At 31.7% G+C, this 25,855-nt stretch overlaps 1 protein-coding gene across 1 annotated transcript in view; it reads left to right on the plus strand.

The window, feature by feature from the left end:
- The window catches only part of LOC143047836 (DDB1- and CUL4-associated factor 1-like), a 42,440-nt gene extending 21,846 nt beyond the window's left edge, over positions 1-20,594 (plus strand). The window contains exons 20-37 of the mRNA XM_076221134.1: positions 2,055-2,194; positions 3,865-3,946; positions 4,381-4,505; positions 4,763-5,136; positions 7,725-7,800; positions 8,395-8,456; positions 8,742-8,805; positions 9,654-9,725; positions 10,382-10,438; positions 11,175-11,275; positions 11,601-11,682; positions 12,001-12,234; positions 12,588-12,678; positions 13,076-13,174; positions 13,526-13,602; positions 15,253-15,342; positions 15,629-15,725; positions 16,361-20,594. Coding sequence (XP_076077249.1) covers positions 2,055-2,194; positions 3,865-3,946; positions 4,381-4,505; positions 4,763-5,136; positions 7,725-7,800; positions 8,395-8,456; positions 8,742-8,805; positions 9,654-9,725; positions 10,382-10,438; positions 11,175-11,275; positions 11,601-11,682; positions 12,001-12,234; positions 12,588-12,678; positions 13,076-13,174; positions 13,526-13,602; positions 15,253-15,342; positions 15,629-15,725; positions 16,361-16,527 — 2,090 coding nt within the window. The 3' untranslated portion in view covers positions 16,528-20,594. The remainder of the gene's footprint in view (positions 1-2,054; positions 2,195-3,864; positions 3,947-4,380; positions 4,506-4,762; positions 5,137-7,724; positions 7,801-8,394; positions 8,457-8,741; positions 8,806-9,653; positions 9,726-10,381; positions 10,439-11,174; positions 11,276-11,600; positions 11,683-12,000; positions 12,235-12,587; positions 12,679-13,075; positions 13,175-13,525; positions 13,603-15,252; positions 15,343-15,628; positions 15,726-16,360) is intronic.
- The last annotated feature ends 5,261 nt before the right edge of the window (positions 20,595-25,855 follow it).

A 25,855-nucleotide genomic window follows, 5' to 3' on the forward strand; every position in this document is an offset into this window, starting at 1 on the left:
TTTAAGAAGTGTGTAAAATGTCCGGACAGGATGAATACTCTGGATGAGCACGATGAATGTTACAAACATCGTATTTGTAACGAGTCATTCCCATGCAAAATTTGCAAAAATTGGTCAAAGGAATATCGGAGTTTGGTCATGAAAATGATTGAAAAAAGTGTTCAGAAGGCAATTAAATTGAATAAACTGTCTCAACCCGTCTGTGTAGATGGGTTGACAGATTTCAAAGACATAAGTCCACCTGTGGAGGCGGCAGTCGGAGCTTCAAATGACGACACTGTCACTGAAAATACACCTGACAACAGCACTTGTATGGTCGATATTTCGGCCATTGTACAAGAACAGGTACAATTACAAATACAAAACTTATTCAAAAAGAAATTGATTGATATCAATGCTAATGTTCTTGATGTTCAACCTCCTGGAAAGCCTAGTTCTGTAACTTTGCAAAACCAAAGGCCACATTTTGACAAATTCAAAAGCTATGACGATCAGATGTCTTTAATGACAAATGTTGATCAAGATCAAGTTTCTTATCTTGATCCAGAAGAAAAGATTGATGGGTCTGCATCGCCACGATCTAGTCAAATGTTTACTTGCACTCCAGTGGAAGTACCACAAGGGGCACCTGGTGCTTCTGATCCGATTGAGTGGATTTCTTTCATTAATAAAATGGCAACTGTTCTAAATATAGAGCCTGAAGCGTCAGAGACTCATCAGGAACATCCTTCTTTTGTTTCGGCAAGACTAAAACCTGACAAGAATGATAAAAAATCAGCAATTAAATTACTTTTGGAAGGAACAATTATTGACATGGTAAAATCTGTAGAAAAGAAAGCTATCTCTGGTCATTTGAAAAACAGAGCTGTTCGTGGCAGGGATGATAAGGCTTTCATGGTTAAGAAAGATGATTTTAATGCTTTCTGTAGTCCTCCTAAGTTAGTGAGTTGTGAGTTTATTGGAGAAATCCGTTTGCGCCAAAAATGCGTCCTTTTGCTCCACAACTTTTTTTCTCTAATGCTACATTTGCGCCACTTGTTTTAAAATTACATAGTATCATTTGCGCCAAAATTAAAATCAATTGTGCCAACTAAAAGGAAAATGACTTCCCTCTTCCTTCATTTTAATTCATTTAATAGAATACTTTAAATATATATATATATAAATGTACAGTGGGACAACATATACATTAAAGGCTGGAATTTGTAATTCATTGCACCCACAACATCTCTACGGCTGAGTTCTCCTGCATATTTTGATACTTTTGAACGGCAAATATTTCCTTTACTGAAACGTCCTCTTTTAACTGCTGCTGCATGGGTACTGTATTCTATTATGTAGTAGCTTGTAGCTTCACTATTTTGTAAAAAAACACATGCGTTGAAGGAAACACAGTATGATACTTAATTTGTGGTAATTGATATTAATATGATGTCTGATAAGACCACAGCTACAAAGAAGCTGTAAATTCAGGCATCACTATATGCATTACATGATTTGCGCACATTATTATTACATTTTTATGCAAAAAAATAATTCTTTTTTTATTACATTTTTTTATTTTATTTTTATTATTTGTGCGCAATTTTTTACAGGTAAATTATTGTGCACTAACATATACAAGAAAAATAATAATAAATTGGCGCAAATGAGTATGAAAATTGGCGCAATTGATACATTTGAAAAGTCAAATTTGGCAGAAATGATAGCCCAGAAAAACAGTAATTGGCACAAAAGGACTGCTGCGGAGTGTTTGCTCCCTATCGCCTTATTGTAACTGAATATAGGAACTGCAATGAAATATAATTCCTTTGCTTTTGGGTTCTTTCATGTGTGATGTTGTGTTTCAAATTGATACACAATATTAATTCTCTCTTTTCCAACAAGTGCTTTGATTAAAACTTTTATTTTGTAGTGATTTCATGTTATATGTTAGTGGATATTCAGGTAAGGTTTGGCTGCCTCATAGTGCAGAAGATGCTTTGATTACCTAATTGAGCTTTCTTCCATTCAAAATAAAAACCATTTAAAAAGTATTTGTGTATTTTAAACAGATTTAATGAAGGAACCAGTTTTACAAGACAAGCAACAAGAATTTATCAAGTTTTGTAGATATGCCAGTGATTTAATGGAAAGGGTCTCTGGAAAACTTGCCAGTGCTAATTTTGATGCCTCACTTGACGAAATTAGAAGGGTATGTACTATTTTATTTAGTCATCCTTTTTTTCGTGGATGCACTGAAATATATAGGTAGAAAGAAGTGTTTGAGATTAAAAATGACTGGCAGATGTCTGCTTGAGCAAGAAATATGAACGCTCACCATTACTTTGAAACATGGTTGAATGATATTTAGACATTAAACAAACTACAGTCAATCAATTATTTAATTTAAGGAAAGCATTGATTGATGTGTTAAATCTAACTTCACCTGTTTTAAAAGGCAGTGATTAAGTCAAAATTATTAATTCCGGTATTTTTAAAAAAAATTTGCTGCACTATTTTTTTCATTGTTAGACTATACATTTTATTTATCTTTATGCATATTTTTCATAATGAATGTAAAGTTATGTCATCAATATTTGAAATTTTACTTTAATATGCATTATTGAACTTTTTACCTACACATCACTAAACTTGTTATTTATACGTAATTGAGCTGTTTACTTATACATATAATTTTTAGCTCACCTGGCCCAAAGGGCCAAGTGAGCTTATGCCATCACTTGGCGTCCGTCATCGTCCGTCATCTGTCGTCGTAAACTATTTCAAGAATCTTCTCCTCTGAAACTACTAGGCCAAATACTTCCAAACTTTAACTGAATGTTCCTTAGGGTATCTAGTTTATAAATTGTATCCGAAGTTTTGATCTATCAACAAACATGGTCGCCATTGCTAAAAATAGAACATAGGGGGCAAATGCAGTTTTTGGCTTATATCTCAAAAACGAAAGCATTTAGAGCCAATCTGACATGAGGTAAAAATGTTCATTAGGTCAAGATCTATCAGCCCTGAAATTTTCAGATGAATCAAACAACCCATTGTTGGGTTGCTGCCACTTAATTGGAAATTTTAAGGAAATTTTGCAGTTTTTGGTCATTATCTTGAATATTATTATAGATAAAGATAAACTGTAAACAGCAAAAATGATCCGCAAAGTAAGATCTACAAATAAGTTAATATGACCAAAATTGTCAATTGACCCCTTAAGGGGTTATTGTCCTTTAATGACAATTTTTCACAATTTGTTCATCATATTTGCTAACTTTTAAAAATCTTCTCCTCTAAAACTACTCAACCAAATTTAACCAAACTTCAACTGAATGATCAGTAGGGTGTATAAAATAAAGTTTGTGTTTTATTTTCTATTTCGTCAAAAAACATGGGTGTCATGGCTAAAAATAGAACACAGGGTAAAATGCAGTTTTTCAAGAATCTTCTCCTCTGAAACTACTAGGCCAAATACTTCCAAACTTTAACTGAATGTTCCTTAGGGTATCTAGTTTATAAATTGTATCCGAAGTTTTGATCTATCAACAAACATGGTCGCCATTGCTAATTTATATAGATTTAGTTTTTTTGGTTTCTACACACTGACTTAAAATATGCAAAGAGAGATAACTCTAATTATTATTAATTTTAAATGTTCTTTCATTTCCTTTTACTTCAAGAAAAATAGCCAATGTTGCTAGGGGTAAAATGCATTATTTTTGCCTGTGAAGAAAATATGACAGATACAAAGAATGTTTGAATGGCATATTTTAGCACACACTGAAAAGCAAAAATAATCATTGATGAATGATTTAAACAAAAAAATTGAAGGTGAGCGATTCAGGCTCTTGAGAGCCTCTTGTTTACTTATTTCAGGCTGATATTGTTGCTCATACTAAGATTAGATATTCGGAAAAAGAATTGTTACAGCTAATACATGATCATCTACAGAAAAATGGTAATGATAAAGGATGTTTAGAGTGCACTGTAGTATTCACATAATCATTCTCAAGTCAAAATATTGCCTAATATAGATACAATGTAATATTTAACTTAAGTTCAATATTTCAAAATATGAATATGAATTATTACTCTAAAATGTGAAATATTCTCACTGATTTTGCAATCCAGATATAATCATGAAAACAACACCCCATGTAATTTTGATCCATAATGGATATCAGAATTAAGGAGAAAAAAAAAAACACAAACAGGTTTATCCCTAGAAATAGAGAAATTGAAACCTGGTGAAAATAGAGCTCTGTTGTGTTATATTGCAAAAGATTTCATTATCACACAGTTGAACTTCTGTTTGGTTGCTGTTCATAAAAGGGTTATTTCAACCATATTTCTTGGTATTTTATGTAAGTGTACAAAATATTTCATTCTCAGGATTAATGGATACTGCTTGTATGCTTCAAAAGGAAGGCAATTTACCTCGATGTACAACACCTCCTATGATTCATCCTGCTAGCCCTCAACTCTACATGAACCCTCAGGCCACACCTAGTAGGATGGTATGTATTTAATTTTATATGTGAGGAAGTTATATTAGATTTCGATAGGAGAAATATGCTATGAAAATGTTACCAAAAAAATAACCAAAGTTATAATAATGAAATATACACAGCTGCAGTTCCCTTAGTGTTTTTGTATTTTTATTACAAAGATCACTCATACACATCAATTTTTGACCCGGGACTAATGTTTGATTAGATTTAGGGGCTCAAGTAAATACTCGTGTAAAAACAAAATGTCACATTTTATTTTTCAGCCAAGACAGTTCAATGCTATGTCATCCTCATCTTCTCATGCCATATCAAGTTCTAGTGCTCCATCTCTGCCATTAACCAGTGCCAGTAGTCAGTCAACAACCCCATGCACACCAGGCCCAATCAGATTCACCAGACAATCTCAGGGATCTCCTACAAACACTCCAAAGAATACTTATTCTAAATCTAGATTTTTACGTGAACGAGATAGTGTATTTTCTTGTAGTCCAGCAATGAGGAGTAAAAATTTCACACTAAAATTACAAGGAAGTGATCATGATATGACATTAGATAAAATTGTGACAGAGTATCTACGAAAACAACATGCGCTATGTCGGAACCCTGTATCAACTTGCCCTTCTATGTCTCTGTTTAAGTGAGTATTTATGGTCAATTTGAAACAGTTATTAACATCTTTTAATCAATGTAATGACTAATTTCTCTTATATCTGGTAGATTGTTCAAATGATCCTTGAAAACATATTTTGATAATGAGAATTACTCTTTATATACTTCCTTGTTTTAAAAATTCCATTTGGGAACATATATTACATTATTGTAGTAATAAACCAATAATTAAGATTTTTCAGCTATTGGTCTTCAGTTTATTTATTTTCCTTCTTAACTACATGGTAGACATTTTACTTTCACAATCATTAAGATGTAATATATTTAAAATATGTATTTAACAGTGTTCTCCCCAGGCCGTTTTAGCGTCGCGGTACCGCTGCGCTATATTTTTTCACCGTGATGCTATAATAATTCCCGCGACGCTATAATTATTTTGAAGATGCTATTTTACTTGTCCTCAATTTTGAACTTTCATCTATTATCGCTTATGATCATAAAAATTAGATCACCTTTAATTGTAATCCCTTTAAGTCGGACATTAAAAGCAATTAAGAGATTAAATAGCCAGGTGTTAATTGCCCTCAGGGTTATAACTGTTTAGATGCGAATATCCAAAGCTGACACTTGTGACATGACTAATACCACGTGTCTGCAATCACCAATTTCGACATGGAAAAATGCAATCCCAAAACAATTCGAAATCTACGTTCTGTATAACGAAATTTCAAAGATTGAAACGATTTTATTTTTTTTTATAAAAGTCGTTTATTTTGTGCAACTCTCCAAAAATTACTTTCTTTCTCTTCCGGTAATACGAGAACGAGAATTTTGGTTTTGAGCTAAAATAAGTTTTATACTTCTTTAAAAAGTGATCATAATTGCCTTAAGTTTATGTTTAATCCATTTAATGCATTAAAAGCGTCTTATTCATTCACAATCTCTTGTCAAACAATGTTTATTCTCGGACTCATTTTCGTAAATTTTTCTACGGCCGCCATTACACATTTTTGTGTAAACTACGGATTGGAACCGGACCAGATATGACAAAAATCCGCATTTTCACGGTAATGACAACAGATGGACAGTAGACAGAAAAAATATACCAATTGAGAAAACTACGCATTAACAGACTATTTGTTAGATAACTTTGTTAAAAATACATATCATTTTGATGTAAAGATAAGAAACAACTGGGACTAATTCATTGAGTGCCATGAAACAATGATATTCATAAACATGATCAAAAAAAAATTTAAATTGATTTTTTTTTTGCTACTTTATCTTTACTTAATATAATATAAAAATTAGTTAAGTTTGTGTACTAGATATTTAGTTTTGTATATATACAGGTTGCACTATAATGAACCATTCATTCATTTGACTTATTGTTGGGTAACTGAAACCACATATTTATTTTTATTTGGCACAAGAGGAAAAAAATAATTCTGTAACTATAAATGAATAAAGAAAACATAAACTGAAACAACTGTTTTTGTGGTTATAGTTTAATTGTATTTTCAGTTATGAATTGAACAATATAAACTAAAACATATAAAGGAAATAGAGCATCAACCCGACGCGACAAATGACAGTAAAAAAAAATACAGTTATATTTTTTACGCAAAATGTGATGCTATCCAAAATTTCTGGGGAGATCACTGTTTAAGATATAAACAAGAATTATGATATGAAGCATTTCTTGCCACATTTAGTAGTTCTCTGTAATTCCAAGTTGCAAAGTCTCAGATTTTCTTGAAATTTTTATGCCCCACCTACGATAGTAGAGGGGCATTATGTTTTCTGGTCTGTGCCTCCGTTCGTCCGTTCGTTCGTCCCGCTTCAGGTTAAAGTTTTTGGTCGAGGTAGTTTTTGATGAAGTTGAAGTCCAATCAATTTGAAACTTAGTACACATGTTCCCTATGATATGATCTTTCTAATTTTAATGTCAAATTAAAGTATTGACCCCTATTTCATGGTCCACTGAACAAAGAAAAAGAAAGTGTGAAGCTCAGGTTAAAGTTTTTGGTCAAGGTAGTTTTTGATGAAGTTGAAGTCCAATCAACTTGAAACTTAGTACACATGTAAACTATGATATGATCTTTTTAATTTTAATGCCAAATTAAAGTATTGACCCCAATTTCACGGTCCAGTGAACATGTAAAATGATAGTGCGAGTGGGGCATCTGTGTACTATGGACACATTCTTGTTTACCTTATAAATCATAGACAGGGGATAACAGGAATCGCCAAAATACAACACAGTACCGAACCACATTAACCAGTAACATTCATCTTTCCTGAAGAAAACAGACACACAAATGAAGACAAACAGCAACAAATAACAAATGGTCCATATTACCCCCCCCCCCCCCCCCCCCCCCTCTTATTTTGCCTATTTGTCTTTTGAATACAGAAAACCTCACCCCTTTCTGAAAAAAACAGCAACCAAAAATTTATCTGGAAATCATGATCAACATGCAGTCTTGGATGTTCAGCTGTAAGATTTTTTTTTAGAGGAAAGGGAATCGACAAAGTTCTTCAATGATAAGTTAGTTTCTAATTGCTTACATAGGCATTAATGTAATATCTATGGTTTTATTCGTTTTTTTATAGTCCACATAGATGTCCAGAGCCAAGAGGAAGTAAATTTGCATCTATTAACATAACTTCTAGATTAGCAAGTAGAGCTGTAAGTTTTATAATATATATACAGACAATGGAATCAAAAGCATGTAAATAATTGGGTTAAAATTTGCTCAAAATGCAAGCTGTTATTGGTCAAGTTTGGATTCCTTGTGTTAAAGCTATGTTTGTCTAAAGTACAGACTTACCGCTAATTTTGAAAAATAATTTGAAATTAAACATGTCTCAGTGAAGTATACTTGTCACATATATGATTTTGCAAATTACTTGTTTTTTTTGGATGCTGCATTAGCGGTGTTCAGATATTTATCTCATCCAAATTGCATTAACATCTGGTCAGGTATGTTTTTTTGTCCACAGCTCATCATGCTGCAGTGGGTGTAGTAATGGTCTATGTCTGTCATTCAACACATCAATCCTCAGATACTGTATTTGAAAGAGAGCTTTCATTCCTAGTAGGATGTTTTGTCTGTCATATTCTCTTGACCACCATTTCTAAGACCATTGTGACAGGGAGGTAGTATTGTTTACCTTCATTTGTAGTTGATATTTTCACAATGGCTTAGCAATTATGTTCATCTCAAAGAATAACAGTTTTACCTTTTGTATACTATAGATTTTACCTTTTTGTATACTGTAGATTTTACCACCACATGGAGGACTTGATGGGGCATGTGCAAACAGAAAATTTATATACAGCAGGTATAGTTCATAACTTAAGACATTTCCATTGGCTTTTCCTAAGGTCAGGGATGACTTTCAAAGGTTTAGACGATGTACATTTCTTCCATGGCAACAGACATATGTCATTTCTTCCATGGCAACAGACATATGTCATTTCTTCAATGAAATACAAAACATTCTCAAATTTCAACTAAAAGTCTTCTTTTTGTCAAATTTAATTAATATTAAGCAATTTCCAATTCTCACTCGTTATAAAAACTATAATTATCTCTTGTTCTTACTGTCTTATTTCACTTCTTTCAGATTTCGTCCTGTCAGAACATACAAGGATGCAGATGAAAATGGTTTCTCTTCTTGTGCATTCTCAGTAAGTATTTACTTGAATTGGTTTTTTTTTTTAGTTTTAAAAATTCACCAACATAATCAGATTACTCCATATACACATGATATAGAGTGACTGCCTTTAAATGACTCTTGATGCTTGACATTTTCAAATTTACGTTTTCAAATAAAACAAAAACGGATTGCAGTGCATGTTAAATATTTAAATTTATATGAAAACAATTGAGTCACTCTTTGATTATAAAAGAAATGTTACCACTCAGGAATAGACTGAAAGAGTACTTGCTAAAACTTCTAAAAGTGAAAGTGAAACTATTATAAAATAAGGAGATGTGGTATGATTGCGAATGAGACAACTATCCAACAGAGTCAAAAGTTTATTGCTTAAAGTAACTATAGATCCCTGTATGTCTTTCAACAATTTGCATAACCCATACAGTTAAGGGAGCCACAAAAACCCCATTATGACAAAATGAGAAACAATTCAAACGAAAAAACATAAAAATAAACAGTAAATGAAAAACTAATATATAGACAGATACCGATGACAACCACTTTTAAAATAACAAGCTCCTGATTTGCGACAGGACATGTACAATGTTGCTGGGCTAGACATGCTTGTCACTGCTCAATCCTGACCTTAACTAAGACAGTGGCGTTGCAGCACAACATAAGAACAAACTTCAGATAATCAGTGGGAAATTCAAGTAACACCAAATTGTAAACAAACAATATCAATAATAACAAACTATTACTTTAATACAGAATCTTAACCAACAAAATATAAATATTCCACACTAATGTTTTTATTTTTTGTATTACACATTTATGTTCTCTATTTATGTATAACACACTTATGTTTTATATTTTTAGGTGGATCAGCAGTATTTACTTCTAGGTACACACTCAGGTGATGTCAAATGTCTCAATGTATATACAGGGGATGTAAGTATTAAGGTTTCTTGTTTATGAAGAAGAGATTAAAGGGTTGAATATTTATGAGAAACACACAAAGAACATATCATCTCAATTAACAAAATGAATTTGTTGACCCCTCTAAAAATGTTTTAACACTCAATTACTTGGTATAGCTGTGTATAGCTGTATATAATCTAGTATTATTGGAATGATACATAAGCTGATAAATTAACAAGGAAAAAATTGTCTGATTGTACGCACAAATGAAAAACTAGATTTCTGTCCTGTATCTGATGTAGGTTTTGTTTAATGAAGTTTTAAAAAATATCAAGTGAGTCACATCAACTTGAAACTCTGTACACAAACTATGTGATAAAATATATGCCATACTCAGGTTTTGATGGAGATTACTGAATTAATATAACTTTGAAATGTGAAGACTTGAGTTTGGCATGATGTCCTATGGAGGCACATTCTTGCTTGGAAATCTTTTGAAAATGGGAGACAACTCTTTAAATACGAAACTAGAATTTTTCAAAGTTAATACAGTATGGTCATCAAGTTGGTAAAGGGAAAGATTTTACCTTGTTCAAGATAACATTTGATGTAAACAAAATTATGCAACTATTGATTGCCATTTGTGTGAGCTCAATTTCATATTTCTTTACTTCTTTTTTTAACAGGAAGTAGCCTCAAATCAATGTCATTCCAACACAGTAACAAATTTACAACCTTCCAAGGTAGGCATAAATATAAGTTAATATTATAACAATTGATGATTGGATAATATTATTTAGTTAATTTGATTTTCATCCTTAGATTACTTCTTATATATCAGAGTAACAAGGTGTACAAAAAAAGGTTTAAGTATAATGGAAATTGGAAAACAAATTGCAATATTACTGATTTTCATGATTTTATGTTTGGAGACATTGAAAAATGTATGATTGAGCATGTATTGTTTTGGAAAAATTGAAGATATTTTAGTTTTCATTGCATTTTGCAACCTTAAGGTACATTATCCTACTTGATAATTAAAGGGTTAGTATTTAAACTTTCTTATTATCAAGAAATGATTATTGTCAAGAAAGAACTTTGGAAATAATATGGAATTGATGAATCTACTAAAAGTTTTGTAGTGCAGAATTGAATAGAATATGATTTGCTATTAATTTTTTACACCATGAGTATCTAGCTAACCTGATATTCAATATTAACAACACTAAACAGAAATAAATGTCATAAATTTTTAGACATTTAAATATACTCAATTTTATGAAATCAATTACGTGGATGAGCCAAACTCTGTTTGCTTTGAAAAATCCTTGGGTAAGGTATTTTGTCTTTCGAGATAAAATTCTTATTTGTTCGATTTCTTTGTATTTGAAATATTTGTGTAAGTTTACTATGCTGCCAGGGGGTTAAACCAAATTTACAACTATAAAGGTATTTTTAGCAATAATCTTTCAATTTCAGGATGGAAATTTACTGTTAACCTCATTTGCCATGTCCTGGACAGATATCAGCTCAGCCTCTTCCTTATGGTCTATAGGTGATGGAACCTCACTCACAGAAAGGTATTATAATGGTGTTTCGTTGGAAAAACAGTTTATATTAATAATATTAAAGCACTTTGTCCCAGTTAATACATAGAAGATTAGATTTCTACAGATAGTCTGAAGAGAACCTAAATAATTTTCCTGAACCATGATATGAACATTTTTCATCTGTAATTTGAATTATGCCAAAATTCAAAACAATATAGATTTACATAAATATTTGCTGTCAAGTAAACACATGGCTAGTAATATAATTATAGATGTTTGCTATAATGTGCATTTAAACATACAGTTTTAAACTGTGTCTGTTTCACATGAGCATGATTGAATTATTTCTGTTAAGGTATGCATTAAATGGTCATCACGCAGAATTTAGTAAATTGGTAGAAGACAAGATACTCACCACAGAAGGAGAAAAATCTTATGTAAGTTCTTACAATAATTATTTTATTAAAAGCACTAATATGCAACATTTGGTTGCGAAACATGTGGACCATAATAAACCACTACCTTGCAGTAATTTACAGGCGTGATTGACTTTATTGTCTTTTATATCCTACCTTGGTTAACGATAACTGTGAATACCTTTTGGTATCCACCTGCTAATATATGCACAATGTCTAATTGAGGTGTCGGTTTACTATATATAATTTAAAAGCACTCATATTTAATTAAGAATTTTACATAGAAATGTGAATTAAAGTTTTTATATACACATATCTATCAATATATTTTTTTTATAGATAATAGATGTACCAACAGGTGATACAATAGTAGAACTATATGATGCAGATAAAGTAAATGGTTACAGAGATAACAGGGCAACCTTTCACCCTTCAGATGACCTTGTATTAAATGATGGTGTATTATGGGACGTTAGAAGTGGCAAATCTATACACAAATTTGACAAGTTCAACCCTCATATAAGTGGAAGTTTTCATCCAATGGGATTGGAAATCATCATTAACTCAGAAATTGTATCCTTTGGGTTATATTTATGTAACTTAAATTTATTGATTGTTTCTTTTTTTTGTCTGCAGGTACCATTATTACTCATCTGACCAAATGCTATTTCCAGTTGACCTTTGCTTAAAAAAATTAGTACAATGATCATTGGTACATAATATATTTATAAGTAACCAATCAAACTGTTATTGTTTTATTTGTAAAACAGGCCTTGTCAAACCTTGTCCTTTCTGTTGATATTCTTAGGCATCATTTTAAAGCCAAATAATGGAATACTTTCCTTTTTAGACATCAATTTTCATATGTAACTTATAGTAATCATAATAGATGTAGTTTTCAGTAAACAACCTTAACAAATCATCAGTGGGATATCAGAACATTTCATCTGTTACATACAGCTCCAGCTCTAGATCAGTGCCAAATTAAATTCAGCAATGCTGGTGATATCATATATGGTAGGTTACTTCTCAAATAGATAAAACAGACTTATAAACACTAGATTAGTCTTTTATAACAGATGTAGATTAGTCAAATACAAAAGAAAGAATACTGTGGATGCATTTATTTTCATGGGTACCAATTTTCGTGGATTGAAAAACACTTGCATGTTCTAGGATACTTGAAATCAAGTTTTTTCCAAAATCTGCTTATTACCTTATAGAAAATGTGTAATTCGTTGTAAAGGGGGGGGGGGGGGGGGAATAAAAAAATTCAGGTGTAGAAATATTTTGAAAAAAAATAATGAATTGATATGCATGTATGAGTTGAAACAAAAAGCACATACATGTAGTTTATGAAAAGTATGTTTACAATGAAGTTTAAATGGATTTTAGTTTAATTTTTATTTGGCAGCCATTCATATTGATGAGGAGAATGATATGTATGAGAACAGTAAAAGTCCTTACAGCTCAACACTCAGGACATTTGACTCTACAAATTATAGTTCAATAAGTGAGTAATATTCCTTACCAATGAAAATTCAACCCATTTAAATTTAAAATGTAATTGTATTTGAGTAATTTATTCATTATCTTTTGGAGAATGTTGAATGAAAAAAAAGTAGCAGAAAGATCATAATGTGTATATTAATACAGCAATTTTGGTTGAAGAGCAATTTTTACAAAGATCTGGTTATTTGATAAATTATCCCCTTGCATAGATTTCAGCTTTTGGAAGTTCTAGATAAGGGACAAGAAAAGCATGAGAATAAAATATATAGTAAACTGGTTTGGCCATACAAAAGATGAATTTGTTTGTGATTTCTTACTCTTTCAATTTATACATTTTTAATTTACTTTGTAGCTACATTTGAAACAAAAGCTCAAAGTATTTGTGACATATGTACAGAGAATACAGATTCTTGTATAGCTATGGTCGAGGTAAGTGGTGTCCACAATATTAATATCAGATAATAGACCAGAAAGGATATTGTGTATCCATTCATGTCCCAAAATCAGTATGCTTACGGCATCGTCATGTTTAGTTTAAACATATTTATTTATAGTGGATTGGGAAACAAGTTATTACAACTTATAATCCATTTCCACTTTGCGGATGTGAGTGCTGCCTTGTAGCGGCATTAACCTGCGTTGCTTCGACAAGGGTGTCTTTAACATGCAAGAGATATGGCTCTCTCTTAACACAGGGCAGCCATTTATCGTCCTATTCTGACGGACTATCATCGTTTCCTCAAGCCCATACTTGCAAATTGGGTCAAGGGAGAGCCAAAATTTCAATCCCTGAAATTTTCTCCTTTGAGCGGAGATCAAACCTAAAACTTTTGTGTTAGTAGTCCAATGCACTAACCACACACAACGGCTCTCATCTTCATGTTTAGAGTTATGTGTTAGATAAGGATAAAAATTGGATGATTAAATATTTGCCTGACAGATTTGGCAGAAAAAAAATCAGCAACAGAAATAACAACATCCTGTAAAAGTAGTGTTGTCAAATCGTACACTTTTGCCTAACCGGTTACTCGAATAATCGTTCGACCGATTAACCGGTTAACCGGTAGTTTGAGTTGGTGCTTGAAAGCCTTATCAATAGTACCCTACACATAGATATAACATGTGGTATGAGTGTCAATTTAACAACCTTTCATCCAAGTCATAAATTTACGCTTTTATAATTGAAGTTTGTCCTCTTTGTTATAAGGCTTGTCTGTGAGGATTCCTGGCGAAGTTTGACTTTTAATAATCAACTACACCGTATCAACTATAATAGCCTTTGTACCAACTTCAGATTGAAAATAGAAAAACCTTCTTGATCTCGTAGAATTGAATATGTCTGAAACTGATTAGTCTTTCCTTTTCACTTGTTGACTCCGAAAATGAGATCAAAATGACACAGAAATTCACAACTATAGGTAACCGTTTCTTTACTTTGTTTGCATGTTACTCGTACTATCACGTATACATTGAGTACATTCACATTGGTTTGCATTTCACATTTTTTTAGTTAGCATTTCGTTTAAAGTAAGACTAAGCCTTGCGCGACGGAGGTTTACACAATATTAGATCAGAAACGAAATAATGAAGTAAATTGTAAAATTTAATCGCTTACTGATTTAAAGTTACTGTTAAAAAAACATGTATACTAATTATGTTTCTTTAAGATCCTGCCCCGAGCTGAGAGACAAGTTCTAATTAATCTTATGTGTATAGGATTAACAATAGCAATCAATTTACTGGACAATTGATCTGTCAAATTAATTACCAAGACGACAATTTTTAGATAAAACCTAACTATTTAATGATTTCAATTCAAATTTATATCAAATCTGTCAAAATTGAAAAAAATCCGGTTAACCGGTTAACGTTTTTGGTATTCGGTATTCGGTCGTTCAACCGATTAACCGGTTAACTGTTGACAACACTATGTAAAAGACATTGAGCTAATTAAAACTAGTTTCACTTTAGATGTAAAGAAAATATAGTAGTGTAAATATGATTTATATTAAGTATGTTATTCATATGCCACAAAGGTTTATTTTAAATTGTATTTTTAAGTAATTTTTTTAATTTTAGCAAAATCAGCAGTTTGGTGAAACTTCCATGGATGAATTTGTTTGTAAGTTGTATGAGATAGGAAAACTAAAGGATTCGGAAGATGATCAGGTATGGATTATTTCCCTTTACAGAAATCAAATACAGCTAAATTTGAAAAATAAATTTTGCACTCAACAATATCAAAGATGCATTTTGGCATGATGTTTATTATAAACGAATTTATTCTATAATCATCAAACTATAGTTCCAAATCAATCATTTATTTATGATAGGAAAGCAGCATGTACTTGAACTTAATATATTAAAATTGATACTGGTTAGTAAAAAGTTGCAATTCATAAATTTGTAAAAAAAAAAAAGCCTTATTTGACAATATCCTTTCTTTATTTTACAGCAGGCTGAAGAAGAAGAAGAAATGGATGATAATGATGATGACGATGATGGTGTAAATTTAGATGATGATGAATTAGATTCATTTGATGAGAATGATGGTAAGACTTGACTAATAACGTTTCAGTTAAAATGGCCATAACAAAGGAAACCATAAGATAAAACCATTTATTTCATATTTAAATATTCATTTGAGGAAGATTAAGAAACAAGCAGAGAATTCTTTCTAACAAGCTGTTTTTTTGTTTATATTCAAGGATATAAGATAATGTTTTAGTCATTTGTTGCATAAACATATTAATTTACATTATTAAACATGACTGTTTAAATCTAGACACAAATATACAAAATGAAGCACATTGTATTTAAGTTGAGGTCATCTTCAATTTATGAATATAATTTCACATTTTCAACAAATAAATACTTATAGTGTGGATTCATTATTATTCATTAGATACCAATTTTTGTGGGTACAGGTGAACCACGAATTCAAATGTTCAATGAATATCATATTTTCAATAGGCTTTTTATAAGGAGTTGGACAAACCACAAAATCAAATATTCACTAATATGCAAATTTTTAGCAATCCACGAAAATTGATACCCACGAAAATGAATGAATCCACAGTAAGTGAGATTTTTTTTCCATATGTCAAATTTCCTTTTTGACAGGCACAAGAAATGAAACAATGTTTATGAAGAAATGTGTTTAAATGTTTGTAACCTTTTTGTCTAGGTGATGAAATTGACAATGAAGATGATAATGATGATGATGGCGATGACAACGACGATGATGATGATGATGATGATGACGATGCCAGTGATATTGAATTTTCCGTAGCTGGTACAAGTGAAGAAGATGACGGTGATTTGGATGAAGATTTGTTATTTCAGCTTTATTGATAGCAGAGGAAATGTGAATTGATTGAATTTTAGAGCAAAGACTACTCATATGTTAATCCATTTTCTTGCAAGTTGTGAATTCTTATTATACCGTAACAGTCATCCTGGTCAATAAAATGAAATCAGCTTACTTTTCAATTTAACCACCAAAACGAAGAGTGTGTATCTACAGATCAAAAAAGGAATGAATGATCACTTGAAAAATATATTGAATATCTGAAATAGCAAAAATTTCAATTCAAACAATTCATCATCTCAACCTTCATATTTATGCTCCTGTCGTTTGCCAAAGGGACCATTAAGTGTTTCCCTTGACCTTTTTTCTGTCCTTACTTCTGTCTGTCTGTTCATCCTTCTGTCCGTCCCAAAAGAATTTTCACATATTATAAGCAAACTTGAGTGGGGCATTTGTGTTCTCAGATACATACTTATTTTATCATAATCAAGTAGATTGACAACTTACATGTAAATAGGTAACCAAATGAGATGTTATTATTATAAATAGATCAAACTGTTTGTTCAGGTCAATAAATAAGAAGACATTTAGGGGCAGATCTAGTCATTTTTAAAAGGAGGAGGTTTTCAAATCCCAGGATAAAAGGGGGGTTCCAAGTCCTGCAACCTCCCCCTGACGTTTATACAAATAAGCTAGTTGTATGAGAATTTAAACTTGTAATTGTTTATCTATCAGAACCTGTATTTTTGTTACTGGAACTGTACATATCTGTTTTTAAATGGTTATTGAGTTTCATTGTGAATAGTAAGAATCTTTTGGAAATAGAGTATATATTTTACTGATAAAATTTAATGTATATTGTGAAAAATTTAAATTATTGATTTTAAATTTTAACATTTGTTTTCTATGAAATACAACGTTGACCATGTTATGTATTCAATGGCTGTTCTTTCTTTTAATGTTTTCTTCCCTATTTATCAAGTGCTCGATGTTTTATATTGTGTATTTTTTCTGTTTCTATCATGTAAATTTCACTGAGATAATTATATGTCATCATAAGGGTGCAAATTTAAAATTGTCATTTGCCATTTTCAAAAACCAGCTGAATTTCTTTTCATGTATTTAAGGTGTTTCATAACAGGAAAAACATGTTGGTATACTGTATATGTGTCATTCTAAATTCCAGGTGAACATAAATGAATAATAATCTCATTATGTAGATTTTTCTACTGTAATGATGACTTTGTCCTTTGACTCAACCAAATAGCTTTGTAATACCCATAAAGTTGGGACCATACATGTGCAGTCAGACAATACACCTTATCTCTATTTTTCTGCCATTACATGCTAGAGCATATCCACATATATGTTCATATTTATATAACAGTGCAATTAACTTAATGTTATATTTAATGAAGTACAAATATAGGCTATTTTTATACGACCGCAAAATTTGAAAAATTTTTCGTCGTATATTGCTATCACGTTGGCGTCGTCGTCGTCGTCGTCGTCGTCCGAATACTTTTAGTTTTCGCACTCTAACTTTAGTAAAAGTGAATAGAAATCTATGAAATTTTAACATAAGGTTTATGACCACAAAAGGAAGGTTGGGATTGATTTTGGGAGTTTTGGTCCTAACATTTTAGGAATAAGGGGCCAAAAAGGGCCCAAATAAGCATTTTCTTAGTTTTCGCACTATAACTTTAGTTTAAGTAAATAGAAATCTATGAAATTTTGACACAAGGTTTATGACCACAAAAGAAAGGTTGGGATTGATTTTGGGAGTTTTGGTTCCAACAGTTTAGGAATTAGGGGCAAAAAAAGGGCCCAAATAAGCATTATTCTTGGTTTTCGCACAATAACTTTAGTTTAAGTAAATAGAAATCTATGAAATTTAAACACAAGGTTTATGACCATAAAAGGAAGGTTGGTATTGATTTTGGGAGTTTTGGTCCCAACAGTTTAGGAATAAAGGGCCCAAAGGCTCCAAATTAAACTTTGTTTGATTTCATCAAAAATTGAATAATTGGGGTTCTTTGGTATGCCGCATCAAACTGTGTATGCAGATTCTTAATTTTTGGTCCCGTTTTCAAATTAGTCTACATTAAGGTCCAAAGGGTCCAAAATTAAACTTAGTTTGATTTTAACAAAAATTGAATCCTGGGGGTTGTTTGATATGCTGAATTTAGAAATGTACTTAGATTTTTAATTATTGGCCTAGTTTTCAAGTTGGTCCAAATGGGGGTCCAAAATTAAACTTTGTCCATCAAAAATTGAATAAATGGGTTCTTTGATATGCCAAATCTAACTGTGTATGTAGATTCTTAATTTTTGGTCCAGTTTTCAAATGGTCTACATTAAGGTCCAAAGGGTCCAAAATCAAACTAAGTTTGATTTTAACAAAAATTAAATTCTTGGGCTTATTTGATATGCTTTATCTAAATATGTACTTTGATTTTTGATTATGGGCCCAGTTTTCAAGTTGGTCCAAATCAGGATTCCATATCAAGTATTGTGCAATAGCAAGAAATTTTCAATTGCACAGTATTGCACAATAGCAAGAAATATCTAATTGCACAATATTGTGCAATAGCAATTAATTTTCAATTGGAGTTATCTTTCTTTGTATAGAATAGAAGTTGATAATATATGTTGGAAATTTGCCAGACATGACTATGATGTCATTTTCTATTTTTATTTGCCAATAACTTTATGTAAATAACTTCATTGGAAATTTGCCAATATAAAATGTTGCTGATGAAGCTTTTTTTCCTTATCTTATCTAAAATATTTTTAGATAATGTATGTTGGACATTTGCCAGACATGACTATGATGTCATTTTCTATTTTTATTTGCCAATAACTTTATGTAAATAACTTCATTGGAAATTTGCCAATATAAAATGTTGCTGATGAAGTTTTTTTTATTGTTTTATACAATAAACAATGTATATTCACTTTTACTACCAACCAATCTTTACCATTTAGTGATAACAAGCACTTTATTTTACATTTTAATATTTTATGATGTATTTAAAAGAGTAGTTATTGTTGCAAACTCCATTAGAAATTTGAATTGATATCAGTTTTGGAAAAAGGGAAACGGGGATGTGAAAAAAAAGGGGGGGTTTAAATTTTTCTCATTTCAGATTTCATAAATAAAAAGAAAATTTCTTCAAACATTTTTTTGAGAGGATTAATATTCAACAGCATAGTGAATTGCTCAAAGGCAAAAAAAATATTTTAAGTTCATTAGACCACATTCATTTTGTGTCAGAAACCTATGCTGTGTCAACTATTTAATTTTAGATTTAAAAAGTTTGAAGAAGAAATCTTTAATTGATTTGTAAAATCTTGACATTTGTTTTGTGTAAAAAAAAACATGTAATGTCAAAATTTGATCACAATCCAAATTCAGAGCTGTATCACGCTTGAATGTTTTGTCCATACTTGCCCCAACTGTTCAGGGTTCGACCTCTGCGGTCGTATAAAGCTGCGCCCTGCGGAGCACCTGGTTATATCTGAAAATGACATATTGAATTCCTGTCCTTTTTTGTGGCGTTGAATGTTTAATGGTGCTATATATAGTGTGATTGGGACTTGTGTTTTATGGTTGCAAGAAATGGCAGATATGTAAGGGTAGAGGACACTATCTGTAGATTCTGTACATATGTCTGTTCTTTTACTCTTCTTATTAACAAAGTAAATTTGGAAATGGGTTAAACAATCATAGAAGGGTCAAAATCTTATAATATATGAAGCTCTTATGTTATTTTACTGTATGAATGATTTTTTAAGCTTTCAAATTAACTGAAACATGGATAAGCAATTTCCCCCTTTACAACTAATTTAAGTTATAGACCTTCCCTTATCAACACTTAGGAATTTTTATGTGTACCAGTAGACTTTCATAGACTTTCATTTATTTTATCTTTATGGATTTTTGTTGTTGAATGTAAATTATATGATATTAACATGCGATCTCTGCATAGGACATCCAGTTATGTCCCTTTTTAAACCAAACTGAGGTTTTTCCCTACACAATGTGTTCTCATTGTATATCTTTTTGCATAGCATATCATTACAAAATTAAAAGAATTTTCATGTTGAATTTTGTTTTGGATTGTTTACAGTTGTAAAATTTTCATGGTTTCAGTTTTCAAATCGGTGGGATTAATAGTTGTTAAGACAAGAGAATTTCTACCCATCTGGGTTGAGGATGAGATGAAGGGTATTCATCATTGAAACAGCAACTTAGTAACATAATCAACCATAACACATCTAAAGGTCTACGTACAAGAGGGTGTGGATATGGGTTCACAGAATAGAGAATGGGAGAATGAGAATGTAGAAAATATAAAGAACAGAGAAAAATGGACCAAAAAAAGAGAAAAAAATGAGGTGTTAGAATATAAGGAATAGAGATAAATGGTCAAAAAGTGTAAAGAATAGAGAAAAAATGCCCAAAACATCAAAGATACAGAAATGAATGACCCCCTAGCCCACATAAAACCCTGTTGGAAGTACATTAAGCAACTCTGTTCATTGTTGTGCCTGATGATCAGATTACAGGGCTAAACAAGTTTGTGTTTTTGGTGCAGATCCAAAATCTAATGATTGCTGCCAGCACAGACATAGTTCATTAAAGGATTCTTACATATTATATTTTAACCTCTGAAAACATGGGGCAAATTGGCATAGGTGATTATTGGATTGTCCCTTTCAACATTATACAGAATAGATTTATTCTGCTTCTAAATTGGCGACCCACTATCAAGAATAGAAGTATATGCCCCCCCGTAAAGGAGGGGGCATTAAGTTTTACCCTTGTCAGTCTGTACGTACGTACGTCCCAAAGTTTGTTTCCGTTCTCTAACTTCAGTTTGCTTCTACCAAATATTATGAAACTTATATAAAATGTTTATAACCACAATACACAGATCAAGTATGAATTTTGGTGGCGTCACATTTACTGTTATTGAGTTATGCCCCATTACAAATGAAAAAAATGCCGATTTTTTGGTTTCTGTTTCCCAACTTTAGTTTGCCTCAACCAAATGTTATTACAACTATACACAATGCTTATTACCACGAAATACAGATCAAGTTTGAATTTTGGTGTTGTCACCTCAACCTTTCTAGAGTTGAGCTCATTTACAAATGGAAAAATAGGAATCTGTTATCTGTTCTAAAAATATCAATGATGTAATTGTTAAAATTTAATTTTTAAAATTGGAGTTATCTTCCTTTGTTCATAATTGCAGTTGAATCAACTACAATTATGGTCAAAGGAATATAACTCTTAATTTTAAAAATAATTTTAACGAACTACAGTTATGGACAAAGGAAGATAACATCAATTTTATAAATTATTTTTAACAATTACATCAACTACAACCAATGCTTTATAGGTATAATACCACCAAATCATGGTACATCACATATGGTTGTATACAAAAGTAGGTCGAAAAAAAATATTCCCTTGAATTTGATAGTTGTGGGTTATCCTATATTTTATTGCAGTAATAACATTTCTGTGTCATAAACAAATGTCTTGGGTATTTCAAAACACCATTATTTTTTATTTGGGATTTCTATAGAAAATTTTGTAATCTTGAGGTTACATGGTGACTAAACCTTGTACACAGATAAAATAAGGGAAGAAATTTGATGGTTATTTTCTTGTATGCAATGACATGTTATGTGAAGTTTTTTCTATAGTACTGGACAAGATAAAACTTTACTCATGCCAAGTATTTTTTTATTTGAAACAAAGATAAATTCTGCACATTTTTTTGAAAAGTGCAAATTTAACAAAGACTAATAGGGGAAAATCAATGGCGGTATGACACCTATACAATGCAATGTTCACTGAAAAAAAAACAATCTTTACCCTTCGATGCTTACAAGCACTTTCATTAATGTGCTTCAGTTTTGTCCCTTTATAATCTAACTTAATTTAATGAAATGTATATATAATGCTTATTACCACTTAACTCAGTTTAAGTTCAAATTTTGAAGCGTCACTTTTACAGTTCTTGAATTATGTCCCTTTATAATGGTATATGCTAGTGGGGGCATCATCTGTGTCCCTATTGACACATTCTCCAATTATCTTTAAAGTTTAACCACTTTATTTTTCTGCAAACTTGGGCTCAAATTTGAAATATAGATCCTGAGAAAGAGTAGTTTAACCTATTTTCTAGGTTTTTCCTAAAAAAGGATTTGGCAATTTTACATAAATATGCTAATTTTGACAAAAAAATCAGTAAAAAAAATTAAGTTGTGTTACTCAAACATTCAGAAGAAAGTGAAAATCTAACCAAAAAATAAAAATCAATCATCTATACAAGATCAACAAAATTATATTATATTTAAGCCATTTTCTTCCAGTGTATAATTCTTGCGAGAGGCCATTGTTCAAGATGTGCATTGGTCCATGTGAGCAACAATTTTTCTAGAGCCTATAGTGATGTATTTGCTGCAGCTGGGATCATTCTTCTAAAATAAAACTCAGAAGGTTTAATTAAAGAGGTGTGAAAGATACCCGAGGTACAGTCAAACTTATAGATCGAAAATAAACTGACAACACCATGGCTAAAAAATAAAAAGTAAAACACAAATAATAGTACACTAGATACAACATAGAAAACTAAAGACTAAGCAACACGAACCACACTAAAAACTTGGGGTGATCTCAGGTGCTCCAGAAGGGTAAACAGATACTTACCCTTCTGAAGCACCTGAGATCACCTCCAGATTTTGGTGTGGATTGTAGTTACGACATAAGTAAGATCCGATATCAATTGTGAAAAGGTTATTCCATAACAGTCAACCAACGATCCTAAAATTTACATAGTGATGCTTTCAACCTCACCATTCGGAACTCTTGGTTTAAAGGCTTCCTTGTAAGCAGCAACCCTATATCAAGGAATTCATGATGGGAAATACAAGCCCGGGAATATCGTAACAATTGGGAGATATATACTCCGTATGCAGGCGCTGCTGGGATGATGCTACATAGAAATGGAAAGTTCATAATTGGGAAGCTGGAATTATTTATATTTAATATAGTTTTATCTTTTTTGTGTGAGTGAAGATCGTTAAAATGTTATATGCGATTATCAGCAAGATCCGAGATTTCAATAAGTTATCAACTGTCTCTCTCTGTAACAGAATTTTAATTGAGAAGAAGGGCAGTTTGGCTGACTTTTGCCTTTAACATCGCTGCCGCTGCCACACTGATTGTATCTTAATCAGGAATTTACAGTCCCAAGAACTAGGAGGATATTTTTTTCAATATTTACGTAGGCCATGATAAGATGAATATAAAGTTGAATAATTATATCTCCACTAGGTTTTTATAGGTGTATGATTGAAATGACAATTCACTACCATCAAATTATTGAGTCCCATATTTTTGTACATAAGCATTCAATAGACTTGATACATTGATAAATTAATCCTATCCATCACTTTTAATTGAAATTACGCAACAAAATAGCGCTAATGCCTGGACCAAAGCATGCTAATTTTATATGAATATGATCCCGCTTTATATTAGACAGACTCGCTGAACTGGATGTTATAGAGCTAGTTCACAGTCTGCGCGGTCATGTCACCAAACCAGGTCGCATTCTGACTCCGAATAGATAACTTTGTCTTTGCTCCTTGTGTTGAGTGCTTAGCAGAGAAGTAATAAATAATAATTTAATGTCATTGGTTCAAAGTTAACCCGTTTTGGGATCGAGTTTATGACCCGCGCACTGGAAGAACGCGCGCTACCACAAGGCTGTTTCGTAATGTAAGTGGCCAACTCTAATCTAATCAATTCTACCAGATGATTGTTCCAATTTTTTTACAAACTAAATGAATAAAAATCAAATGATATTGTTTAAACAATATTTTAAACTTTCAACACTGAAACTGTCGTAGAAATCAGCGCATGTAATGCATACAGAAATTGTCAAATTTTTAGTTATGCGAATGACTGGCATGTTAAGAGCCAAGAAATATCACTTCTCAATTATTTTTTTAAGAATTAAATTTATACAAGTCTTACTGTATTCACGTAAATGCCAATGATTTGTTTGAAGGTGTTCGTCAACACACAATAACAAAAAATTAACCAAAATGTTACGAATTGGTGAGCATGATCTATGAACCGAACATGACACGTTCTTGGTGAGGACTATACGACTTTTTGTTTATTTGGGGGATGCTGTTTCATCGGAGTAAACCCCACTTCTCATTTTTTCATGGATAAAAAACTAGAACTTGATTAATAGCTATCCTCATTGTAAATAGATACAAGCATATAGATGCATTTGGAACTGGCATTTGTTGAAACTAAAAGACAGCGTTGCATCGTTATCAGTATTTTCTCTGTATGTCAGTTTTGGAATCAATCTGGAAAGAAAAACGTCTATACATCGAGATTAAATATCGAAAGGCTGGTAATCTCTTTGTGCTTTAAATCCTGCGTTCCTATGAAATTTCATTATTATGATCCTGGAATGGTTTCAATGGGAGGTATTATGGTTTTTGAGTTTGCAAACAGAGAGCCTAGATTTGCTTTATCCGACAGATTTGTATTTACATAATAGTCATTTATCAAGGCCTATGATTATATGACACTCACTAGTATACGACTGAAAAAATACTCACAATAAATAAAATCGAGAATGGAAATGGCAAATATGTCAGAGACAACAACCTTACCATAGAGTCGAAGGCCACCAATGGGTCTCCAACGCAGCGAGCAATTCCTACTTGACAGTAAAACATACCATTGGATCACGCTTTTTAAAGAATCATATTCAATATGATTATCATCAGTATGGTCGCTTAAGGCATGAGATGTACAATACTTTCACAATAACGTTATTTATTTTAATATTTGTATGAAGCTTGCTCATTTCCTCGTTTATAACGATAAGAATCACAGCACAAAACCATGACGAACATGAACTTAACCATGACATTACTTTACTAAACCACGACACTGACATTGGATTTTAATGAAGGTAAATAAAGAGCAAAGTAGTTGACAATATTTATATTTACAAAAATAATTGCTATAAACAAAGTTAGTAACAGGTGAACAGACAGGTCATATCTTGGGCCTTTCATTTTGTAGGCAAATTCCTTATATTCATATTTGCCATTGCTTGACACTCTGAATCATAGTCGACACCAAATCATGACAAATTCACTGCACTAAACAACCTCTATGTGACAGTGTTGCTGTCTGTGACTGACTTTGATGTTTGAAAAGGGCAATGATGATATGTCCCACAATAGATGCATTATTATTAGTAGTGTTAGGTATTTACACAAACTCGAGGCGATGTACCATACTGTTGATGATCA

The sequence above is a fragment of the Mytilus galloprovincialis genome, chromosome 1 (assembly GCF_965363235.1).
Source record: "Mytilus galloprovincialis chromosome 1, xbMytGall1.hap1.1, whole genome shotgun sequence".
In the NCBI taxonomy this organism is placed as follows: Eukaryota; Metazoa; Mollusca; class Bivalvia; order Mytilida; family Mytilidae; genus Mytilus; species Mytilus galloprovincialis.